This window comes from Pholcus phalangioides, unplaced genomic scaffold, assembly GCF_987345545.1.
Source record: "Pholcus phalangioides strain wild (caught in Gottingen) unplaced genomic scaffold, Ppha-v1.0 ptg000031l_1, whole genome shotgun sequence".
NCBI classification, from domain to species: domain Eukaryota; kingdom Metazoa; phylum Arthropoda; class Arachnida; order Araneae; family Pholcidae; genus Pholcus; species Pholcus phalangioides.
The window spans coordinates 10,394,645-10,417,583 of NW_028301621.1; the positions used below are offsets into that span (position 1 = coordinate 10,394,645).

Below are 22,939 nucleotides of genomic sequence, written 5' to 3' on the forward strand. Positions count from 1 at the left end.
AATTATTTTTCCTAAATTAGAAACAATGAGATTCAGCAAGAATAATAACATTTATGTTTGGAAATAAAATAATTTCCCATATTTTGCTTTATTTTATCCCTCCCTTTTTTATAGTTATGGGAATTTCATGCTTGGAGCGTTTCCTACCACTATAGAAAAAACTAACCAATGGCATAGCAGCTCTTAAAATACTCATACTCAAACTCCGATATTAAATGATTTTTGATTGACGAATAGAATCATGGAATTGCATGGTTTCAAATGGGAGAAAAAAAGAAGAAATGGGAGAAAAAAAGAAGTAATCAGATCTAAAAACTATCTTGCTACTGAAGTAAGTTGTGTTGCTTCTGGATCCCATGATAACGATGCTATAATGCAAATGTGTGCGATGCATTTCGCCTCGTCGATCACTGATTAGTTTTTTTCCTTCATCAGAGATAATTATTATAATTAGTTTCTTTTCTTTGTATCATTTCAACGCGTAATAGCTTTAATAATGTCGGGGTTCGACGCAAATCCGTTCGCTGACCCTTTTGCCAGTAGTCCTTTCGCGGTGAGTATCCATGGAGGGGCAGTGTTATTTCCTCGAAATGTTATTTACAAGAAAATAAAAACATGTTTATATTGTTTAGGTTGAAAATCACGTGCTTTCATACCTTTGTATAGTTTTTTTAAAAAATATATTTACAGTGTTTCGTATTCGTTAACATAATTGCTTATCGTTAACACTTTGACCATAATGTTGAAAGCAGGGCTGTATTGACCTAAGCACTGGAGCTTCAGGTGCATCGGGACCTAGAGGTGTATGTACGGGAAAAGGGGGGGCGGGGTGGCCCAGTGCCCCAAAGAATTTGCAGGGATTCTAAATTTGAGGACTGAGTGATCATACTTTTGATGTTTTCGGGGCAGTGACCCTCTTTTGTGTTGACAGATACCCTGTTATTAATTTCAAAAAATTTTTGCTGCTCTCAGCCTGCGATTTATTAAATACAGGAAGAAAATCTAGGGCGCCAATATCACAATTTTTAGTCACCATGTTGACGGATTTGTCCAGCCCTGATATAGAGTGATTAGGTCAGTGAGCAACCAAAACTGCCCCTGTCACTGGGGTGAGCTTAAGTATTTGACAGCCCAGTGTGAAAGCAGCTTTGCGGTCCTCTAAGACTGGGATTACACTATAAAAGATCTGTTACAAAATTTGGAAAAATAAGCTTATTAATTATATTCGCTTAAATGTAACAGTTACGCTTATTGGTTGCATTTTGAAGTTTTATAAAAGATTGTCTAAACTTTTATAGTGTAATCGTGGCCTTAAATGAAGTTTCGCAATTCCCCAGTAATCATGAAAATCCTGGTACATGCCAGGTTTACCTTGACACCTGATAATGAATATCAAATTACTATTTCATGCTCATGAAAAACATTTTTAGAAAGCCATTGTACAAGTTTAGACGATAGTGCCCATTGCCCAGTAAAAAATGCCATGTAGCATTAAAAGGTTGGAAAAGGGGGCTGCCCATTTCAGGCTAGAGAACAGATTATCTACAAAGGGTCACAACTAGACTTGGAGGGTGCTGGGGAGTTCTGTGAAAACCCTAGGCCAGAGGGCTCGATTTCTGAATTGTAGAGTTCTTGGACAGAATTTTAAGCTATTTGTCTTGTTAATAGCATTCAAGTCAAAATGTAATCAAAGTATTTTAATCCCATTTTGCAGCCTCTAAAATTTAGCAACCCACTGTGACTGCACCCTTTGCACTTGCCTAAGTCCGACCCTGGTCCCAGAACATCACTTTGCTTGGGGGGGGGGGGGGAAAGCCCGTGATGTTTTTGAGACAGTCCTGGTTGAAAGCATGTGGGAATACTACTAGGAAAGAATATTTCATTCCTCTTGTGATTTGGCGATATTTTGATAAATATTACTAAAGGCCACGATGTTACTAGAGGCCTATGTGCTTCTCTATTTCTCGAGAATAGTTAAAACTAATATCATTTGATTGATAACATCATGTCTATTGTGTGCTTGTGTCTTTGTAATTATATAAATAACAGCTTTTGGTGAGAATGTCTGAGGAGATGTGTTGTTTAAATATATATTGCCAAAGTAAGAATGTGGGCTTAATAAAAAAAATTATCTTTCACCAAAATATGGACTGGAACCCGCTATTCTGTGAGTGTTCTCGCTCATGAATCCAGTACTCATGACTATCGATAAGATCAGGCAATTTTGACATGCACGATTTTTGAATTAGATTACACTATTCAGATAAAAAACACATACACAAAAAGTGAAACTGAGGCTACCTTAATGTTAATTTAATCAGAAAAATTACTTTGGTATGTGAGTTACATGGTTGGACAAAAACATAAACTGATTCATCCGTATAGGAAAAGAGTATGATGTGGCATCTGCAAGTTTGCAACAGCAAAGTTTATCTGCTATATAAATATATTGCATATTTATCTGCAATATATCAATTTTATCTCTGGTAAAAGATAGGATATGCTTATATTTAATTAGGCTATTAATGTTGAATGCCTTTTCACTTTTGTCTTAAGAGTATTCTGGGTCCGGGCAAATGGCAAAGCAATTCTTGTGAGGGGCCCTGCTACCTGGATAGAAGTCTGTACCCGAGTGGGCACCATGCGAGAGGGCACTGTTCGTGGCCACCCGCACTAGGAATTCTGCCAGGGCTTGTGCCTGATTTCCCCCCCCCCTCAATAAGTTACTGTACTAAAATGTAGTAGAAAGATCCTTGCCTATAATAAGATAGCAGGAAAAATATTTGTTGTGACTCCTGGTTTTGCTTATTTTAAATATTGCTGTACAGTTTTGGCATTACAAAAGTGTTTTGATCTGTTGTCTTTGTGTCAGCCTGAGCAGTGTTTGAATGGGATAAAGTATAGCCTATACTTGCTCAACCAATGACCAACGGGCCAAATGTGCCCCCCCCCCCTTGAAGTCAAGTGATGTGGCCTGTAACTTCAAACCTAATTGTGTAAAAATCAACTAAGTGGCACATTTACAGATCAGAAGTGACCTATGCACTGTTCTAGATCACTTAAGTGCCCTGTGACATGTTTTAAAACCAGTGAAGTGACCCGCATTCTCCTAAATGTTGATCATCACCCTCTGTATAGCCCCATGGTGAGTTCTTACATAAAATAAACACTAAACCCTATATCATTCATATTAGCTATTTCTTGGCCTATGAATTCCAATACATTATTTAGTTGGAGAATAATTAATGAAAAAGGGGTGACTGTCAGGACTGGGGGGGGGGACAAATCCCAGGCAACTGAAAAATTGGAATTGACGCTTAATATAGGCCTATATTATGTATGATAACTTAATTGAAGTCAAAGGACAGCAGAAAATTATTGGAAATTATGCGAGTGTCTGCTAGCATGAGAAGAGGCTTCCTAAGTCCTGGACAAGTCAAAAATATACTTTTGGGCTGATCATTTCGGGGAAAAAAATTGTTTTGCACCTAATGTGAGATTTTGCTGGTGCCTAAATTTTCTTCCATTTGTCAAGCCCTGGCGACTATGGTATGGAACCGAAGTTTTCTATAATGAACACTTCAATCCCATAACTAACTTAATGTCTGTTTTTTTTTCTTTAAATCTATTTTTCAAATACAAATACAAAAACAACGTTACAACAGGCAAAATGCCCAACGAGGTGGCTGAGAAAAGATGCTCACAACAAATATGGACGTTATACACTTCAAAAACACAGCAACTCAATTAAAAATGCAATTACAAACAATATATACATGATAAAATGTTATACAATGTCCATAAAGAATACTTATGGTTGTCTTATTCTAAGTGTGGATAGCTTTTCAATTTATTCCAACATGTTTATCTTCGTATTTCTTTTTGAACCTGTCAATTGTGTTAGAATTTACTACCTCCGGGGATAACCTTGGAACTGTCTCTTACCAATCAATACTGGTGTCCTCTTGTAAAAGCAGTCGATTGACGGTGTACTAATAATTCATGGTCCATCCTATCCATCTTGTTGAAAATTTTGAACACTTTTAATCATATCTCCTCAACATCTGCATTCATCCAGTGTAAACATATTAAAAAAATGAAGTCTCATTTCATAACTCAAGCCCCGCGTAGCTCTTCTCTGCACAGCCTTGGAAAAGTGGAAGTATGACTTTAGAAGAACGCGAAGATACCTTTTTGAAAATGAAACTGAGCATTCTATTTGCTTTTTTGACCACTGCCGAACAATGTTCAGAAAACCTAAGCCGCTCGTCAGTGAGAATTTCTAAAGCTTGTAAGAGAACTGTGAGTTGTTTGAACCAAAATGAGTGACCATGCACTTGTCAATGCCAACCTTCATGCTCCACATTCATTTGCCCATGCTGCAATCCTGTTTAAGTTGGTCTGGAGCATCTCTGTATCGCTTTGATTCTCAATTACCCCCATTAGCTTCACGTCATCTGCGAATTTGCTGGCAATCCCATCGATACCCTGATCAAGTTTATAATGAAAAAGTATGGGGGACACTTCCTTGAGGAACCCCACTTGTGACGCTTGTCCAACCAGAGAATTCCCCGCTCACCATAACTTGTTGCGACCTATCTCTTAACCATGATTCTATCAAATTCAGCAAGTTTCATTCAATCTCATGTAAATGCTTTGAGAGTTTACCATGTTAGATCCGATCAAATGCGTTCTGGAAATCAAGGTAGACGACATCTATATTTTTGCCCTTACCCAAAGCCATCATGTGATCATAGAAGCAAAGGAGGTTAGTCACACATGACTTTCCCTTCCTGAACTTGCGCTTATTATCAGACAATACATTATTCTCATTTATTCACTTCACTCACTGCCTTTTGATGATTTCCAAAATTTTCGAGAGCGAGCTCGTCAAACTCACTGGATGATAATTAGACACAGGTTCTCAACTATCATTTTTAAATTTGGAACAACATTAGCAAGTTTCCAATCCTTTGGGACGATACCCTCAGCAACACTACTCTTGTAGATCTGTGCCACTGGTCCCAACAATTCATTAGCACATTCCCTGAGGACCCTGGGATAGATATCTTGTCCTGGTGTTTTGCTTACACATACATTTTTTAGAAGATTTAGGACCTCCATGTGAAAATCGTTGAGGATTTTATTACCCCATGCAACACTCGTACATTGAATATTATTTCTATTTAAGTGATGCGAAAAAGTCATTGGAAGCATTACACCCCAAAGCAGAATGTGCCAAAATGTGCGACGTACGTCGCAGAACAATCTGGAAGAATTTTAAGAATAGTGTAGAAAAACGCTATTATGTACATGCAAATTTTTACCACAGAACATTTTCAGTCAGCCGAGGGCTCGTTACAGAACATCGCAAAACATTCTGCTTTGGGGGCATTACATATGCCTACATTGCTCTCTACCCTAGAGCCAATGTTATCTGCCAACCTAGATTCAACTTCCTTTTTACTATCCCTTATCGCTTTCTTTAGCGCCCTTTTATCAATAAACAATGACAGGTCACCTCCACCACTTTTATACTCTCTGAATGCTCTTTTCTTTTCAAAAGATAAAGGTTATGCACGCTATCCATGAACCACAGGGAGTGCGATGTACAAACGCTTTTTTTGAACAAAGTGTATGACGTCGTGCAAAACAGAGGACAGCTTCATACTAAATTCTTCCCATTGACTTACCACTCCAACTGATTCCAACCGGTCTTTGAAGACTTCCGCTAACCTCTCTCTCAAAACATCAAAGGTAGTTCTCCGAAAACAAGAAACCAGTCTTTTGTTATTAACCTTACCTGAAAAAAAGTTTGTGAAAATTGACAATACGATGATCACTGGAAGAAAACTCCTTCCCCACCGAAACATGTTCAAATAAGATCTTCGGAACTAGTAATAACTAAATCAAAAATAGCAGTACCACCTAGTGGCTTCTGATACATGCAGATACAAAAACTTATTGTGCAGCAACTTAAGAAAGCCTCTTTCATATTGATTACTAGCTGAAAGGTTCTCCCAATCGATACCCGGGTAATTGAAATCCCTTACTATGACATACCTCTTATACGCTAACAATCCTAACGATAAGTTTATAATGTCTTTTGTTTTCAAGCTCAACCCATATAGTTTCAATATCACTTGTCTTCACGTTACACTCTCTAGCCTTCAAACGTAATTTCACGTATATATCAAGACTCCACTTTCCTATCAGATCTATTTCTCAAAAAGTATTGTACCTTGAGATGTGTAAAAAAAATTCATTTCCCCAACGTTTATCCAAGATTCTGTAATGGCTATAAGATCGAGGCCCTCCACAACTATCATAGTTTCTAAAACTTTCTGATTACCCAAGCTCCTGGCTTTAATTAGCACACATTTTAATTTGCCCTGTTATGTAGTGTCATATTTGTTTTCACGGTATCTTCTGCCTCCCTTGTAGTTTTGACAATTTTGTTCAGAATAATTTATTTTCTTCCTAGAATAAGATTCTCTCAAAAGAGAAGGCATTTTGTGATTTTTTTATGTTGATGTCCATGGGGGACACTTTTGTGGCTCTGTAATATTTATTATGTTTGTTTAATTGGGCATAGGGCATAGGATGGTTTTGTATTAGAAAGTATCTTAAAAAAAGATAACCTTTCCTTTCTTAAAAAATATCTTGACCTTCAGAAAAAGAAGAAAAAATAAGTGTAGGAAGCAATTGGCCACTTTGGGGGAAGGAGCAGATATTGTGCCTGTCTTGATTGTCATCCAAGGCTAATTCAATTATGTGTTCTCTTTCCGAACTTTATTTTTTTTAGTTATTTATTTCTTTAAAGTTTTCCGTGTTTTGTGATGATGGATTTTCTTTCTTCTTTCAAAGGACCCGGCAGTCACCAGAGTCACAAATCAGTCGGGACTATCGCAACCGGCTTTAGATGATTATAATCCTTTCGCTGATCAACAGAAAAGTCAACAGCAGCAACAGACTGTAAGTTGAACTTTGTATTGTGGATTACAATAAAATAATAAACTTTGTAGAGACTGTTGTTATGGAAAGAGACAATGGGATCTACAGAAATGTCTTGGCTTGTGAAGATTTTTTTATTTTTCTGCTTTGACTACTGAAAATTTTCGTTAGCTGAGCAAACAAATCTACCAAGTCATGAGCTGAATTTTAGCACCAATCGTCATCAGAATTTTTGTTGCTCAAGCCTGAATAACTGATGTCCCTTTCTCTGAATTATTTTCCAGGTCCATCTTCACTTCTCTTTCTGAAAGTCATTGAATCATTTCATGTAAAAGCAAGGGTTTAGCTAATGAAAAATACATTGAAAAAAAAGGAGCCTATGTTTTCAGAGCACGTGTTCTTTCAGTGCAAGACTCTCAGTATTAAACTGAACAGTCTTGGACATTCTAGCAGCTTATCTTTTCCATCTGCATGTATCAGACATACAAATGAGCTGATTAAAACACACAAATGGGGACACCTGCAAACTTGGCTTAATTATGTCAACATCAGCTGTAGTCTACCAAAGCTAGTGTTGGTTGTATACAGTTCAGGTTTCCCTGACTTTTTTTAAATCAGTTTTAGCAATTTGGCTAATCACATGGGAAAAAGTTATAACCAAATGAGAGAGAGAACCTTGGCCAAATTATATATATATAACGCGTCATAAAATGTGAATTCCAAAAAAAACTGTGTCGAATGGCCGATTCGACCATCAAGAGACCAAATAAACATGAGATTTGGTGAATTCAATCTTCCATTTGTTTGCCAAATTAAATATTGTCGCAATTTGGTGCAATGTCGATCAGCAAAGGGAACCTTGATGCAGTTAATTTGTGATAAGTCAAACTCTGATAACTCGAATATCTGTTTAAGTCAAAGTGTTCACTCAGCCTCTGGACTTTTCATATTTTAGTGTTAAAAATTTCCCTTAACTCAAATTTCTTCCTTTAAGTTAAAGTTTTTGGAAATTAGAGAAATTTTCAAAAATGAAATTTAGCAATAGAATTTTCAGTATTTGGCAATACAATTTACAATTGGCAACAGATTTCAAAAATTAGCAGTAGAATTCAGCATTTACAATAGAATTTTACATTCAGCATTTACAATAGAATTTTCATTCAGCATATATAATAGAATTTTACATTCAACAATAATGTTCAGGAATTTTAAACAGAATTTAGAAACTAGCAAGCGAATTCAGCATTTAGCAATCCGTAGGATTTAGCACACTTATTTGTCCGCTTGATAAAAGTGAATTGCTTTTTCATGAAAGAAAAAGAAAAAAAAGTGAAACAGTCAAAAAATCACTGCATTTTTTTGACAGCAATAGTCTTGTATACACTTTATAGTTATAGTTTTTTTATATTTATATGAAGTGTTGTGTATACATTCGTTTCCAAAATACAGTATGCACGTATAGTTTATTACTAAATATTCTCATTCAATAATTAAATATGATTGTAGTAACTTATCGCTTTCAAATTTCTTCATCTCCAGTAGTTTGAAAGGTTTTACTATTATGATATTCATTAATATAGCGCTGTTTTATTTTTAATAAATTTTTTGTTTTCCCACTCTGAAACTGGAATTTCCGATGAGGGGAACTAATGACAACTCTGCACTGTATATTTTTTAAGTATGGTGCATAATTTTCATGAGTGATTTTGGTAATTTATATTTTTATTGACTTTGAAAAATATATTTTGTAGCCAAAACCTGTTACAAATCCTGGTACGCTCCCCCAGTACGCAGCACCAAAGGCAGCATTCATGGAGCCATCTCAGCCTGCCGTGATGCAGCCTATAGCTGAACCGCCCCCGGCATATAGTCCAACTGGTGCGCAAACTATGACATCTGAGGAACTACAAAGGAAGCAAGAAGTATGTCATGTGCTAAATTAGTTTTGGATCTGAATCATAAATTTTATGCTCTTATATGGGAGAATAAAAGGCATCTTGCTACCATTTTGTGTATGTTACTTCTTGCATAATCTAATTTTCCATTGATTGGTTTTAAACAAAACTTCACTTTCCTTATGATTTCATATATTAAAAGTAAATAAACAAAGGAATTTGCTTTTCTATTTTATATTTTCATATGACTTCATTGGTAATTGAAAAGACCGAATTTTGAATAATTTTCCAATTGTTCAACTAGTTTTGCACCTGTCCTCAAGTGTAAAAAAAAATTTGAACCCTGTCTCCTGGAGTACTTCTGTCACTTTTTCTTAACCTAGTTAGATGTATTCTGGAATGTAGGGTTCAGTTTTTGGGACTGTATTTGCAAAGATGTATAGATTTGATTAGGGTTGTTCAGAAAAGGTTTACAATAGTTTTTACTATGCTATGGGGGGTTGGGATACAACAAAAGACCCCTGTTTATTTAAAAAAAAAACTTATTCTTTCTCTAGAGTAAAAAAGTGTAGCTGAGAAGGGGGACAATAAGTGTTTAGATGTTTTGAAAAATTATGCTATGATGTCTTGATACACGCAAAGCATTCAGACCAGAAGGCATCCACATCTATTGGATGTTGTTTACCTGGACTTAAGTGTCAAAAGAGATTGCCTTCTTTAATAGGGTGGTTATCCAATTTGTACCCATTGTACTCAAATGAGTACAGCAAGGATTTGGCTTTGTATACAACTCCAATTCAAAAAATTTGAAAAATGAATTACAGGATTTATAAATTGATTTTATTTCACCGGAATGAAAATGTCCACAATTTCCAAACTATGTCAACTGATTCTACATACTTTGCAGAAAAATGTTACGTAAATAAAAACAAACTTTACAAATTTAGAAAAAAATCAGCATTTCGAAAAATCACAAAATTACTGTAATTTTAACTTGATTCAAAAAATTACGATAATGTTACAAAACTTATGCGAAATCATTCAAAATGAATTAAATTAAATGTTCAATATTTTGTGGCACCTTTCTTAGCTTTAATAACCTCTAGCAAACGAATTTGTAAAAATAATGACGAAAATCCACTAAATTTTTGCAATTGTTTTTACTGACACTTGCCCACGTGGTCTTCAAACTCATTCATTTTTGTCTTTTGGAGCAAATTTTTTAAGGCATTTCTTCATGATACCTTATAAATTCTCCATGGGACTCAATTCTGGTCAAGGAAGCAATTTAATTTGTTTTTTCTTTGAGCCAAGCAGTGGTTGATTTTTAATTGCAAGAAGATGCAGTCTTGTTGGAAGATGAAATCAGCATCCAATAAATCTTCAGCAGATGGTATCATGCGGTATTCTAGAATTTCTTGATATACATCAGCCTTTACTCTTCTGGTCAAAATACAAATCCTTCCTGGGTGCCAGCGCTGATATAACCCCATACCATAAGGGAAGTAGCAAATTTCACTGACACTTCTCATGTACTGCTTAATGAATGGCTACATGGTTGAGAGAAGCCAAACACGGATACCTTGATCACTGTGGTATACACAAAATTATTCTAATTCATCACTGAAAATAACCTTATTCCAGCCACCCCCATAACTGGTCCCCCTATAACTGTCTTTGTTTGCACTATCGTACTCTAGCATTCATTTGTTTGCATGTAAGGAGTGACTCTTTCTTAGGCAAACAGCATTTATACAACCTCTGACAATAAAGTTCGGTGAATAGTCCTGTAACATTAGCGTAGATGAAATGTTAACGAAAGTTACGTTACTGTCCTTCAAAATAGTCACCTCTCTTTACTATGCACCGCTGAGATCTCCTATACATGTCCTGGAAAATTTGCAAGAATTCTTTTGGAATGGAGTTCAAAAGCCTCGTTACGTTTCGTTGGATGTCAGGAATATCGTCAAATCTCTTTTTTTTTTCAAAGCGAGTTTGAGTCGTGGGAATAGGAAGAAGTCTGGAGGATTGAGATCTGGCGAGTATGGTGGATGTTCAATTTGCACCACCTCCTTTTTTGCTAGGAACTGTTTGACGATATTGGCTGTGTGAGGGCGAGCATTGTCGTGAACAAGAAACCATGAACCTTGTTGTGCGTACTGAGGTTGTACCCTGCGTAGACGTTTCATGAAACGGGTCAAAATTTCAATGTACCTTGCAGCATTCATCGTTGTTCCCTCAGGTAGAAATTCCTTGTGTATTTTCCTGTTAATTTTCCTGTTCTCAGTGACGAAACAACGCACTAAACAAGCACTTTCTAAAACAAGTCTTTCACGGAACACAAACAACACTCAACTGAACAACGGTGGCGGCAGATGGTCAACACCTGCCGCTATGCATGTGCAGCGTTTTGCTTTGCCAGATCGCGCGTTCTGACTTCATTCACCGAACTTTATTGTTAGAGGTTGTATATCCATAATGATAGAGTCTCGGTGTGGTGGAAGATGACGCATTGACACCAAGTTCTTTCCACATTTTTGTGTATGAACCTGACACTACAAAAGTGGTGAAATCTCACGATGCTTTTTAAGAGTCTATCCTGTCTCACAGTATGCATTTTCTCTGAAAATTGCTATCATTGGAATGATGTCTTAAAAGTTTACTCACACTTGCTTTCTAGGCGCCAAGATGCTATCATCTGCCGAGTAAATCCCTCTTTGTAAAAATTCACTACCAGAGATTTTAGACCTTCTGTTAAATCTTTCTTCTGACCCATTTTCAACACACAACTAAATAAAACTGGTTTGCAAGCCTGCCTTTATATGTCTAACGGTTTCACAATAGCATGATTTATGAAAATTTTAGCATTGATGCTTATCCAATCAGAAATTTGCCCATTCTAATGTTTTGAACCATCTCTTCTGATTATTCTAATTTTTTGTGTATTATTTTAATTTTATGTTATTGCAATTTTGAACATCTAATGGACATCACTGGTAGGTTCAATTTATTCTGAACGACTCCTATTTTGTTCATTTACTTCCGTTTGTTTCCGGTGATCCTCTGTTGAAGAAAAGAAAACTATTACTTTTTTTGTTATTCTATTTTTTTTAAAATCAAAGTTATAATATTTTAACCTTGCAGCCAGATGATGTATATTTTAGCACTTGTAGATGACAACCCTACTGAAAGATTGATGTGAAAAAAATTCTCTAGAAGCCATTTCTAAGTTAGAAATGAGCTCTTGAAAAGTTTGTGTATTTTATTATCTCATGGATACTTTTGTTTTCCACCTTATACAGTGAAACTTGTATGAAACGGAACGTCGAGAGATTGAAATAATACTCTGTTTAGACAGATTTCAGTTTTATAAAGGTGCAAATCGAAGCACTAATCATTGAACAGACTATATTTTGATTTTGTTTTAAACAGGTTTTCGTCTCATATAGTGTTCGTCTTAGACAGGTTTCTCACTGTATATTATAGAACATTATATTATTATTTTCATGCACGTGATTCTTTTGTAATTGATTATTTAGATTGCAGTTTAATGGGAATAATACAATTCACTTTCGTTTCACCACTTTTTTTTTTTTTTAAATGTGTTATATTTTGCTGTCCTCAATTGAAGACACTTGTTGTCCAGTGCCATATTGGATAATTCTCTATTGGTGCAATTTCAACAAAATAGCCCAATATCAAAATTGAACGAAAAGTGCATCAAGGTACGGGCATAAATGGGTTAATATGCATAACATGCTGCCGTGAATTAGCTGTAGATTTGGGAAATGTTATGACATCTATTGTACACAGTGTCATATTTTAAGTATTTTGGGTCTTTACATGGTCGGGGGGAGAAGGGGGTTGTTTCTTTTGTGGGTACTTTGCTGGGCTAGTGCCTGTTGTGGGCCATCTATGATTGTATTGAATAATGCCTACCATAAAATAGTTTTCAATCAATTCATATTTATATTTTATGTATATACACATTATTTTGTCTTTCATATCTGTGCAGGAACTTGAAAGGAAAGCTGCTGAACTCCAAGCTAAAGAAGAGGCTTTGAAACAAGGGAATTTTGATGGTAATTTTATTTTTTAAATTTCATTCATGGTCTCATGGTCAAAACAGTGCTGTAAAAAAAAAGCAATCAGAATCAAATTCTTAAAGTATTAACATAAAATTGTATGCCTAAAAGTTCTGGTCGAATCAAACATTATTTTGAGCTTTAATCTTCTAGACCTTGACAAGAAAAAATCCTAATAATGCACCTAACAGTGTGAGTACATATATTTTATTCATAAAAACAGAAGCCCACTTAAAAAAGGTCTGGTGAAAGACCCGTGCTAGTGTTTTAGAGTGAATCCCCTGTAGATTTCACATTATTTAAAATTTTAAAGATGGTCTGGGGGTTGGTTAAGAAGAAACTATTATATTTAAGTTCTGAATGTATAACATCTTTTTTTAACTAATTTTCTATATTTGTCTCTTTACAGCCAGAGCAAATAATTGGCCTCCTCTACCCAAGTCATTTTGTGTAGGTCCCTGCTTTTACCAGGATATCTCACTCGAAATTCCTTTGGAGTTTCAGAAAATAGTCAAGACGATGTATTACATGTGGATGTGTGAGTTCGATTTTTCTTGTGTAATGTTTGTTATGATTGAGGTATTTGAACTTATAAGTATTCAAATGAGTTTGTGCTTGTTTAGTTTATAATCATGATCACATAATCTGCCATCTTTGCTGGATTTTCACTCTTGAATTTCAACCCTAAATTTTATCGTTTCGAATCTGTGCAATTATACAATTCTCATTTTCCAAGGTTGGCAGCTATATGATCTTCACATGCATGGAATTTTATTGTATGGTTACCTATTTAATCAATTATTGCTCTGGAGATAATTTCACTGCAAGAAACAGATGCTCAAAAGTATTTGATTTCTTGAGTAGTTTAATAGTTCATGCAAATTACTGCATGTAATAGGCCTACCGATTCACAAGAAAATAACAATAAGATTGATTGTGTGCATGCAATAAATATTACATTAAAGCATCAATGGCAGAATGTGAAGAATATGCTTAGTAATAAATGAATATGTGAAATTTGAACTTCAATTATCTTAGAATGTATTAGAATTGACATATTTATATAAATGCATTTAAAAATATTCCCACTAAGGAAGAAGTGTCTTAACTTTCAACATTTCCATGTTTCAGATTATGTGGTACTTTTATTTCTGAACATGCTTGGTGGTCTTGCGTTGCTGTTTATTGATTCAGGATATGGTACCCTCTTCGGGTTTTCTATATTGGCTATGGTCCTCTTTACTCCTTTGTCTTTTGTCTGCTGGTTCAGACCACTGTACAAAGCTTTCAGGTGGGTTGGAAACTATTTTAATTTTGTGTATGCATGTCCTTATTTGAAATTAATTTGCCAATGTGAATAATTGATAGTTTTTTTTTTCTCAGCCATCATCAAATGATGGGGAGTTTTTCGAGACACCACACTTTTAGAAATCCTTTGATGTTAGACTATAGTTTTGTGTGTGTGGAAGAAAAACTAAGGATGAACTTAAACTGACAATAACCCTTTATCCTAAGAAACTATTTATCAATATCAATGCTGATAAGGTGATTTAAAATATTGGAAATAATGATTTACACTGATTCAGAAAAGCATTTTAATGAAAAATGTTGTGTGTTACAAAACTCATTGTTTTAATTAGTAATGTGTAGACTACTATATAATTTTACATATTAACATCAGTAATCTCTTGATAATAGCTTGGCATTTTCAAGGTGCATTTAAAAGATTTCACTGTATGTATGGTATCAGATGATTAAGATGGTGTTTTTTCTTGGTTTTTTTTCATCCAGTGAAGCATGTCATACAGAGTTGAAATTGAAATGTTTAACCGAAACTGAAATATAAGTTACAATAGGACTAGATTATCCAAGTTTCAATTAACGAAGTTTCGGGTTATGCTAGGAACTTTTAATAAATTTATTTCAAAACATGGGCGCAGTAAAACAACTGGCAAAATAACTTCCGGTGTAACAAACTGGTGCCAATAATGTCTCTGCCAATGTTTCAAAAATCTGGAGATATCGCCCTTTGAGGGTGGGTAGAAACTGCAGATAAAACTTGATAGCCAATGGGTTGGCGTAGTGATGAGATAAATATATTTTGAAGGTGGTGGAGCACACCATGGTGTTTCTTGAAGCATCTAACAAGGCTTGATGACAGAAGGCATTGAAAGATAATTTTTTCAGAATCCTGTATGTAAAGATAACTTCGAAATGTTGTAAACTGTGTAAAGGTATTACTGTACCTCTCATGTAATTTTATGCGACTAATATTTATTCATTTGATCTTTTCGAGTGAAAACTTTTCCACGAGCCTTGTGTGATTATTAGAAGTAACTTTTGTGTTAATATAATTTTCACCATTTATGACTTTATTAATTTAATCCCAAAATCTTGTAAGGTTTGACTATCAGTGATTTTGGTTATCTGAGTTAGGTATGGTTTATATTAACTCAGATAATTACCTGAGGTAATGTGGACCAGATTATAATCAGGGTAGTTCCCAAGTGGTGCAGTTGTAAGATATTTTCATCTTCCACCATTAACGCTACCATCATATTAGCTCAGATAATTATCTGAGGTAATGTGGACTAGATTATAATCAGGGTAGTTCCCAAGTGGTGCAGTTGTAAGATATTTTCATCTTCCACCATTAACGCTACCATCAGGGTCCACTGGTTCAGATCCTGGGAAAGAGCATTAAAAAAAAAACAATTTCTTCACCTTAGCCGCTGCACTGAAATGATGCCTTCATTTCCTATCTAACTCCACTGGTTGGGAATTGCAGTATGGCGATGTGACCGGAGTTGGCTTGCAGTAAAGCAGATTATAATTGCACCCCGAGACTATAATACAGATCCCGATTATAATCTCTAATCTGCATCTGATTTAAATGTAAACCAGCCCCCCCCCCCCGACGGCTTTTGAAAATACACTAAAAGTGGTATATATATATATATATATACACATAAATATATGCATACATACATTGAGTACATGTTGTTTGCCCCCTGGAAAAAAGATGAAATGACGGCCCTGAGATGTAAACAAGCATTTCCTATTCACATCATCCCTCTGAATTCACTTGTCCTATATCACTGTGTCTATAAAGAATGATTATTATTTTTCACTGATGCAAATGTGTGTTATCTGCGTGAATCAATTTTATCTGCATTTAATGCTTTTTTTTCAAGTTTCATCTAGGTTTATTATGCCAAATACATGAATTGTTAAACTCTGTTTTTCCAGGTCAGACAGTTCTTTTAACTTCATGGTTTTCTTCTTTATATTCTTCTTCCAATTTATATTGTCAGTCATCTTCGCAGTAGGAATTCCTGGCTTTGGAGCATGGTAAGAGTCATTCTTTATTTCTGGGAGTGGGATGGAAGCTGATAGAAAATTTGCTTTTTACAAGTGTACTTCACATATTATTGTAAGGTTGACTCTTTTTTTACACTATAGCCCAGTTTACATGGGAAATAAAAAAAAACTGGGGAAATTACCATTATCAGGGATAGTTGTTACAACCTTTTTACATGGTGTTCAGTTTATGCTTTTATTCTCCCCTTTTTTTCTGGAAGTCATTAGTCGCATGGTTTGAACGGAAGTGGTTGGTTCAAGATGGCTGACAAAAGGAGCTAACTGGTTTTCATGACAACAAAGGATTATGGTAGAGTAGGTGAAGTCACCCACCATTTCTCTCTCAAAAAAGACAGGCTTCTTTTGAGGGATCTCCTTCCCTCAAGGGAAAAAAAATTCCCCCACCCTACAAGGAAAAACAAGTTCCCATAGAGGTAATAATCACCAAAGCAACCCCTGATCTTGAACATGTAAATGGGGCTATCTTTCTATTACGAGTGTTTTTTGCAAGAGATTGTCAAAGACTAATGTTAAAGATACAAAAAAAAAAATATTTATTTATAACGAGTTTGAAAATTAAGATAGAAGCTTCTGTTATAACATCAACAAAATCCTCAAACGACAGTTTTTTGTTTCTATCTCTAAGAACTGAATGAAGGATAGATTGCTATCACTTATCATTTCACATGCTCCTGGTAAACATTGAGATGATACCTCTAACAAAGGATGGATGCTGAAAAGTCACATTTTTTACCTTATCTTATTTGTAGGTTTTGTCAATATACACAAGGGACATGTAACTATTGACATTTTTTTTTTGAAAATTTTTTTTAAAATTCTAGTGACTGACAGAGCACGGCCATTTTTCATTGCCAAAGTTCTTAATAAGAGTACTTAATAAATGTTTTTTATGTGCTGAACTGAACTTTTTATAAATTGTTACAGAATAAATGGTCCAAGAATAAAAATATCTGGATACATTTTAGGATAAATTATATTATGTCTAACTTGATTGCAGAAACGTAAAATCATGTACTACTGTACAAATTGAATACATATGCTTTCAGAATAAACAAAACAAAAACCTGAAATGTTGGTGTTTCTTACAAAAATCATTTGAACGTATTTTTGACTGTTAATTGTGATAAATAACTACGCAAATATCAAAAAGTAGGCCTAAGATGGAGTCAAAACCCACAGTTTAGTTTTTGAAAAGGTTCTTGATAGATCACTGCTTCTTCCTTATAGCCTTCTTCCAGGATGCAATGTCCCTCCACTCATGCTCTAACCCATGCAAAAACCAGTTTTTAGATGTGGCTAGCACAGCGCGGGAGATTTTAATGGTAAATTTTGTGTACCCACACCCCAAAATTTGGTTTTTGTGCATCTTTGGAATCACTGAGAATTATTATGTATGTGTGTTTAACTTGGCCGGATGGTACGGAGACCGGATAGAGTTGAGAATTATATGTATATGTTTTTTTTTTTTTTTCAGTGGTTTCATTGTCGGCTTCAGTGCTCTCAGTAGTAACAAAGGTGCTGGAGTCTTGGCTCTTCTGTTGGCTGCACTTCATACAATGTTTGCTGCTGCATCATTCTTCATGCTGTTGAAGGTGAGAATTTTATTCCTCCCCTTCCCAAAATTTCAAAATAGTTATGCAACTAATTTGAATATTCTATATTATCTGGAAATTCAGTACGATAGCATATATGTAAATTTTTTTTAACTGAACTGAAGCTTGACAAAATAAATAATTAAAACTCCAGTTAGATTTCTTGAGCCAAGCCTATTATATATTTGAAAAAAACCATCCAATTTTTTTTTCAAAGTGTACAGAATTTTACTTGCTCCTCCTTCAGTGTTAGTAAACCTGTTCTTTTAGTAATCAGGCATACAAAAATTTTGATTGTTTTTAGTTGCCATGGTGTCCTGGCTCCTGGGATTCATCAAACCCTGATATAAACTGCAGATATTTTAGCATAGTTTCCCTGCATCACATGGGTGTAACGTGAAAGAAAGCAAAGGGACTTGTGCTCTGAGCATCAAACTCCTTAGGGTAACAAAAACCTCAATATTATTCTCTTAAAAAGAATTGTCACCCTCCTCCTCACAAAAATCCTGGCTGTGCAGGTGGCTCATCAATATGTGATTTGATGAAGCTGGACTCAAATTTAAATGCTTGCGATGGTGGTGTTTGAGAAACCATGTTTGATTGAATTTTATGTTGACACCTGGAGTGCTGAAGAGTTCTTGATGTTTTATGTAAAGAATGATACTACGAAATATCTCTTATCATTTTCGTTCAAATACCAGGATTTTAATTAGATAAATTTGAATCCTAATCAGATAAATTTTTTTGTGAATCAAACTACCATTAATGGAAAATATGCATTGATGCAAATTTGCTAATGCAACTTTTTGTTTGCTGCAATCACTTGAAGGTTTGTGATAATTCTGAAAAATTCTCTGATTGGGTCGATTGATTGATCTCTGATTGTAAATTTCAGTTCATTACACGTGTATGTTACACTGCTTGTTTATTGTTTGAATTTCCTTCCAGTGATTGAAAATTGTTTTTTTTTCCTTTAATATTTTTAGATTCATCGCATTTACAGAAGCACTGGTGCAAGTTTTGCAAAGGCGCAGCAGGAATTCACCTCTGGCGTACTTCATAATGAGCATGTGCAGAGTGCTGCTGCCACAGCTGTTGCAGGCGCCACTCGTCAAGCCATGAACCAGCAGTTCAGTGGTAATCGATACTAATAAAGTATGATGACCGGTTTCTTGAATGAGGGTCTTGCTTCCCCCTTCCCTATCACTCTTTTTCTTCTTTTGCTTCACTTAACTGCCTTCTTTACCCCACTTCCTCTCAATTCTTCAAAATCGCCACATGAAACAGTCAGTCTTCCTCAGTGCAATATTCCTGTCAAGTGATGCTGTAAATTTTGAAAAGCTGATTTCAAGTCTCCTGTTTGCTTTCTTTCCTTGCTTTACCTTATTCTTTGTATGACACAAGAAACCAAGTTCACTTTCCAAATATTTCTGAATTTTCATGTGATAATTGTATAATTTATGAAAGTAATTTGATTTCTGTTTGCGTCCCACCAATCTTGTGTCACTTTAAAAATCAAATACAGTCAAACTTGATTTATTCAAAGTTCAAAGTCACTGGAAAAACTTCCAAATTATCCAATAAATCTCTTCTGGATCCATAAAATGACTACAAATCCACAACTTAATTATCAACATTCACGTAGGATAACAATTATCAGTTATTGATTTTATGACTGAAATCATTTCCAGAATATTAATAATTATAATAATTGATTTTAGTTGCTACATTATTTGACTGTTCAGAAATAGTCATCACTGCAGAATTTTTTCACCATGCTGAAAGCCTGATTTATGAAAACTGTTCATTATAATTCATTATGAAACTGTTTCCCAAATTTTGCTTATCCTGCTTGTGCTATATCAAGGAAATAAGCTTTCATTGACTTTCAAAATTTTTTATATTTTGACTGGTGTACCTTGATCCTAGGTTCAACAACATAATCAGTATCAAGTGATATACATTCGTGATGCTCTCCAACAATGATGCTGAACAATGTTAAAATGGGTATTAAATTGTCAAAAAAAGAGGAGAAATGGAATTTTTACATGAACTTTAATTTATCTTTAAATATTTGTTGTTTAACAAATTGGTCGAGACAAGAACAGTCTAACTTCTTGTAGAAATTTTCCAAAATAAATATGCTCATACAAAAAAATAATTTTTTTCCCTCCAAATTCAAATTATCCAAAAAAATTTGAATTAAACAAGAAATTTCAACGTTAAAATAGATAGAAAACTCAAGGGGAGTTTTTGTAAAAGTTTGAGTTACTTCAAATTTTAATTAAGCATGTTCGAAACAACCAAGTTCTACTGTAATCGTATTGTTTCGAAGATTTAGCTTTCATCAGTGTTCATTGTAACAAGATTTGAAGCTTTTTTTTCCTAACTGGAAACAAAAATGAAATAATACTCGATTAGGAAGCCCTCATCTCTCTTGAGGACATCACTCATCATCTCCAGAGAGATTTTGGTAACGATTTAATAGGTGAAATCACATTAGTCCAGGGCTGGACAAATCTCATCATGGCGACTAAAAAAATTTGTATTGGCACTTAAACTTTTCTTTGTATAGTTACTAAATTACATGTTGAGAGCAGCACAAGATTTTTGGAATTTATAGCAGTATATCTGTCAACATGAAAAGGGTTACTATGCCCTGAAAAAGTCAAAAGAAGCATTATTTTGGACCTTTTTCTCCAAATAAATTTTTTTTTTTCTGGCACCTAGATTTTTGTTGCGATTTGTCCAGTGCTGCATTAGTCAAATGCTTTTTTCTAGCACCTTATTTGTACATTGTTTTTTGTTTCTGAAATTTTATTGGTTTTTTTTCTTATTTAACACCTTAACTTGAGGTCAACCCATCATATCGTCTTGCCCTAAAAATGATTTTTTTATTAGCCACGCTTTGAACAAAGCTTGGAAGCTTTTGCGGTCATGTTCTTTGAAAAGAAATGTTCCCTCCCCAAAAGCTAAATTGAAGAGACGAAAAGATACAAAAGAACTGTTTGACCCATATTTTAAGGAGTGTTCCCGTAGGCATATTTTCCCATGATTTTAACCGTTCCTTTTTTTATGCCAGTGGTTCAGCATTGGTTGAAATGAATACAATAAATTATGATTGTTATTAAATTACAGTCATTAGATTTTGATGAAATTTGGTTGATTTATCATTTTGACAATACAGGATATTCATAAATTTTGTAGGAAATAATGGAGGGTTATCAAGACAAACAATAATTAAAATGGAACCTATAGTCGCTATCCAGTGTCAGAAGAGCAAAACTTAGAAACACATCCAACAAGCACAAGTCCTCATTTCTGCTCGGCGAAAAAGCAGCACATTTCCAGAACATTGCCATCATTCATTTGCCATATGGAAATTTCTAATGAGAAGAAGCAGCAGCATCGACAGTTGCAGCTGATTGGCTGGTCAAGGTCTATGGACTCCTTGCTCACCAGACCTGAACCCACTGCCTTTTTCTTGTGGGGGTACATGAAAGCATTGGTGCTTAGGAGACACCCGTAGACTCTGTAGAAGAGCACAATCCCCTTGTTGCAGTGGACAAAATCAATATGATATCAGAAGTCTATGAGAGGGTGTGCCAGTCTTTCATTCACTTATTTGAACTGTGCAATGATACCCTTGGATGTTACTTTAAGCATCTCCTTTGAGACTTATTCATCTGCACAGGATTGTGCAACTTCATTGTTTTTTTTTTTCGTTGTTGAAATTTCGACTTGGACAATTTACTCTACGCTATTCTGACACTCTGAGTGGATTGTGACTATAGGTTCTATTGTAAATATTGTTTGCCTTGATAGGTAATATCACACTCTTCCATTTTTTTGTAAACAGTTTACGAACACCCTGTATATCATTTGAAAAAATAAACCTAGACTTACATCTTCTGCTACTTTTGTCATTGGTCTTGAAATTAATGGGTTTAATTGAAGTCAGGATATCATTGTATGTTTCATATGCACATGATTCTCGCCTATGTTTTTGACTTCAACTCAAATCTATATAAGGGGATACCCAAAAGTAACTAGAATTTTTCTTTTTTATAATTTTTTTACAAGAAAATTTACAGTAGAACCTCTCTATAACAGACACCATGGGAAAGATAATTTTGTCCTCTAACAAGGAGTGTCTATAAAATCCTATATAACCATAACCAGCCGTGAAATAATTTTTATGTGGATTGCTTGATGATATTGCACGTTTGATAATTATTTTAGTTTATAACACAATTTGAGATTTTTTTTCCAAATCTCTATTTGCAGGTGGTCAGCGTTGAATGACAAAAATCAATAAAAATTTCTCGTCTTTATGGAGGTATTAAGATTGACATATTCACAGCTATTTGGAGATCGTTCTTTCTTTTCAGATTGATGAAACATTGTCTTGGTGAATATGGAAGTGATTCTGTGTTGTAATGTGAAATAAAATTCTCATATGCATGTTATCGGACTGAACCTAAGCAAAAGACTGCTATTGATATGTTAAAAATTACACATATATATAAAAAAAAGAAATTGAATGGACTAATCAACAGTCTGTCTTTCTAGTTTGTTTTGAACATCATTATTATGAGTTGAGAGACATCACGTGTGTACAACTGTTCTATTTGCGTCTCCTATTGTAATAACAATACTTTATTATCGTTAGTTGATATATGACAGTGACGATTAAAATTACCTTGTAATGTTGTGAATTTTTAAATCTAGTGAATATAAATATTTGGCGATTTCCCTGTAATATTTTGGCGATTGTTTGGTGGCATTGTATTATTAATTAAATATGTAGCGGCATATAGAAATAATTCTTTTCGAAATTAACGCTAGTGCACAGCTCTTTATCCGTCTCGTGTAGGGCCATGGCTGTTGTATAAATTGTCAAAAAGTGCTGCACACAAAAATTTTTTTTCCGTTGTCTGATATCGATTGAGCTTACTGCATGTACTGAACACATTGTTGTAATAAAGCATTGTAAATGAATGATATCTGCAGTCAAGTTTACAATATTATA

At 34.7% G+C, this 22,939-nt stretch overlaps 1 protein-coding gene across 2 annotated transcripts; it reads left to right on the forward strand.

Annotated features, from left to right (window-relative positions):
- Positions 1–338: 338 nt before the first annotated feature.
- Scamp (secretory carrier membrane protein) lies at positions 339–22,913 on the forward strand. Of its 2 annotated transcripts, none has more exons than XM_089252811.1 (10): positions 339–553; positions 6,868–6,975; positions 8,706–8,876; positions 12,865–12,931; positions 13,344–13,472; positions 14,066–14,225; positions 16,184–16,285; positions 17,790–17,907; positions 18,894–19,062; positions 22,195–22,913. In XM_089252811.1, exons 1-9 carry the CDS (start codon positions 497–499, stop codon positions 19,056–19,058), a joined length of 1,077 nt encoding a protein of 358 aa, XP_089108937.1. In that variant the 5' UTR covers positions 339–496; the 3' UTR covers positions 19,059–19,062; positions 22,195–22,913. The 2 variants fall into 2 exon arrangements, with proteins under 2 accessions (XP_089108937.1, XP_089108939.1); XM_089252813.1 differs by having other exon boundaries at positions 18,894–19,044.
- Positions 22,914–22,939: the final 26 nt, after the last annotated feature.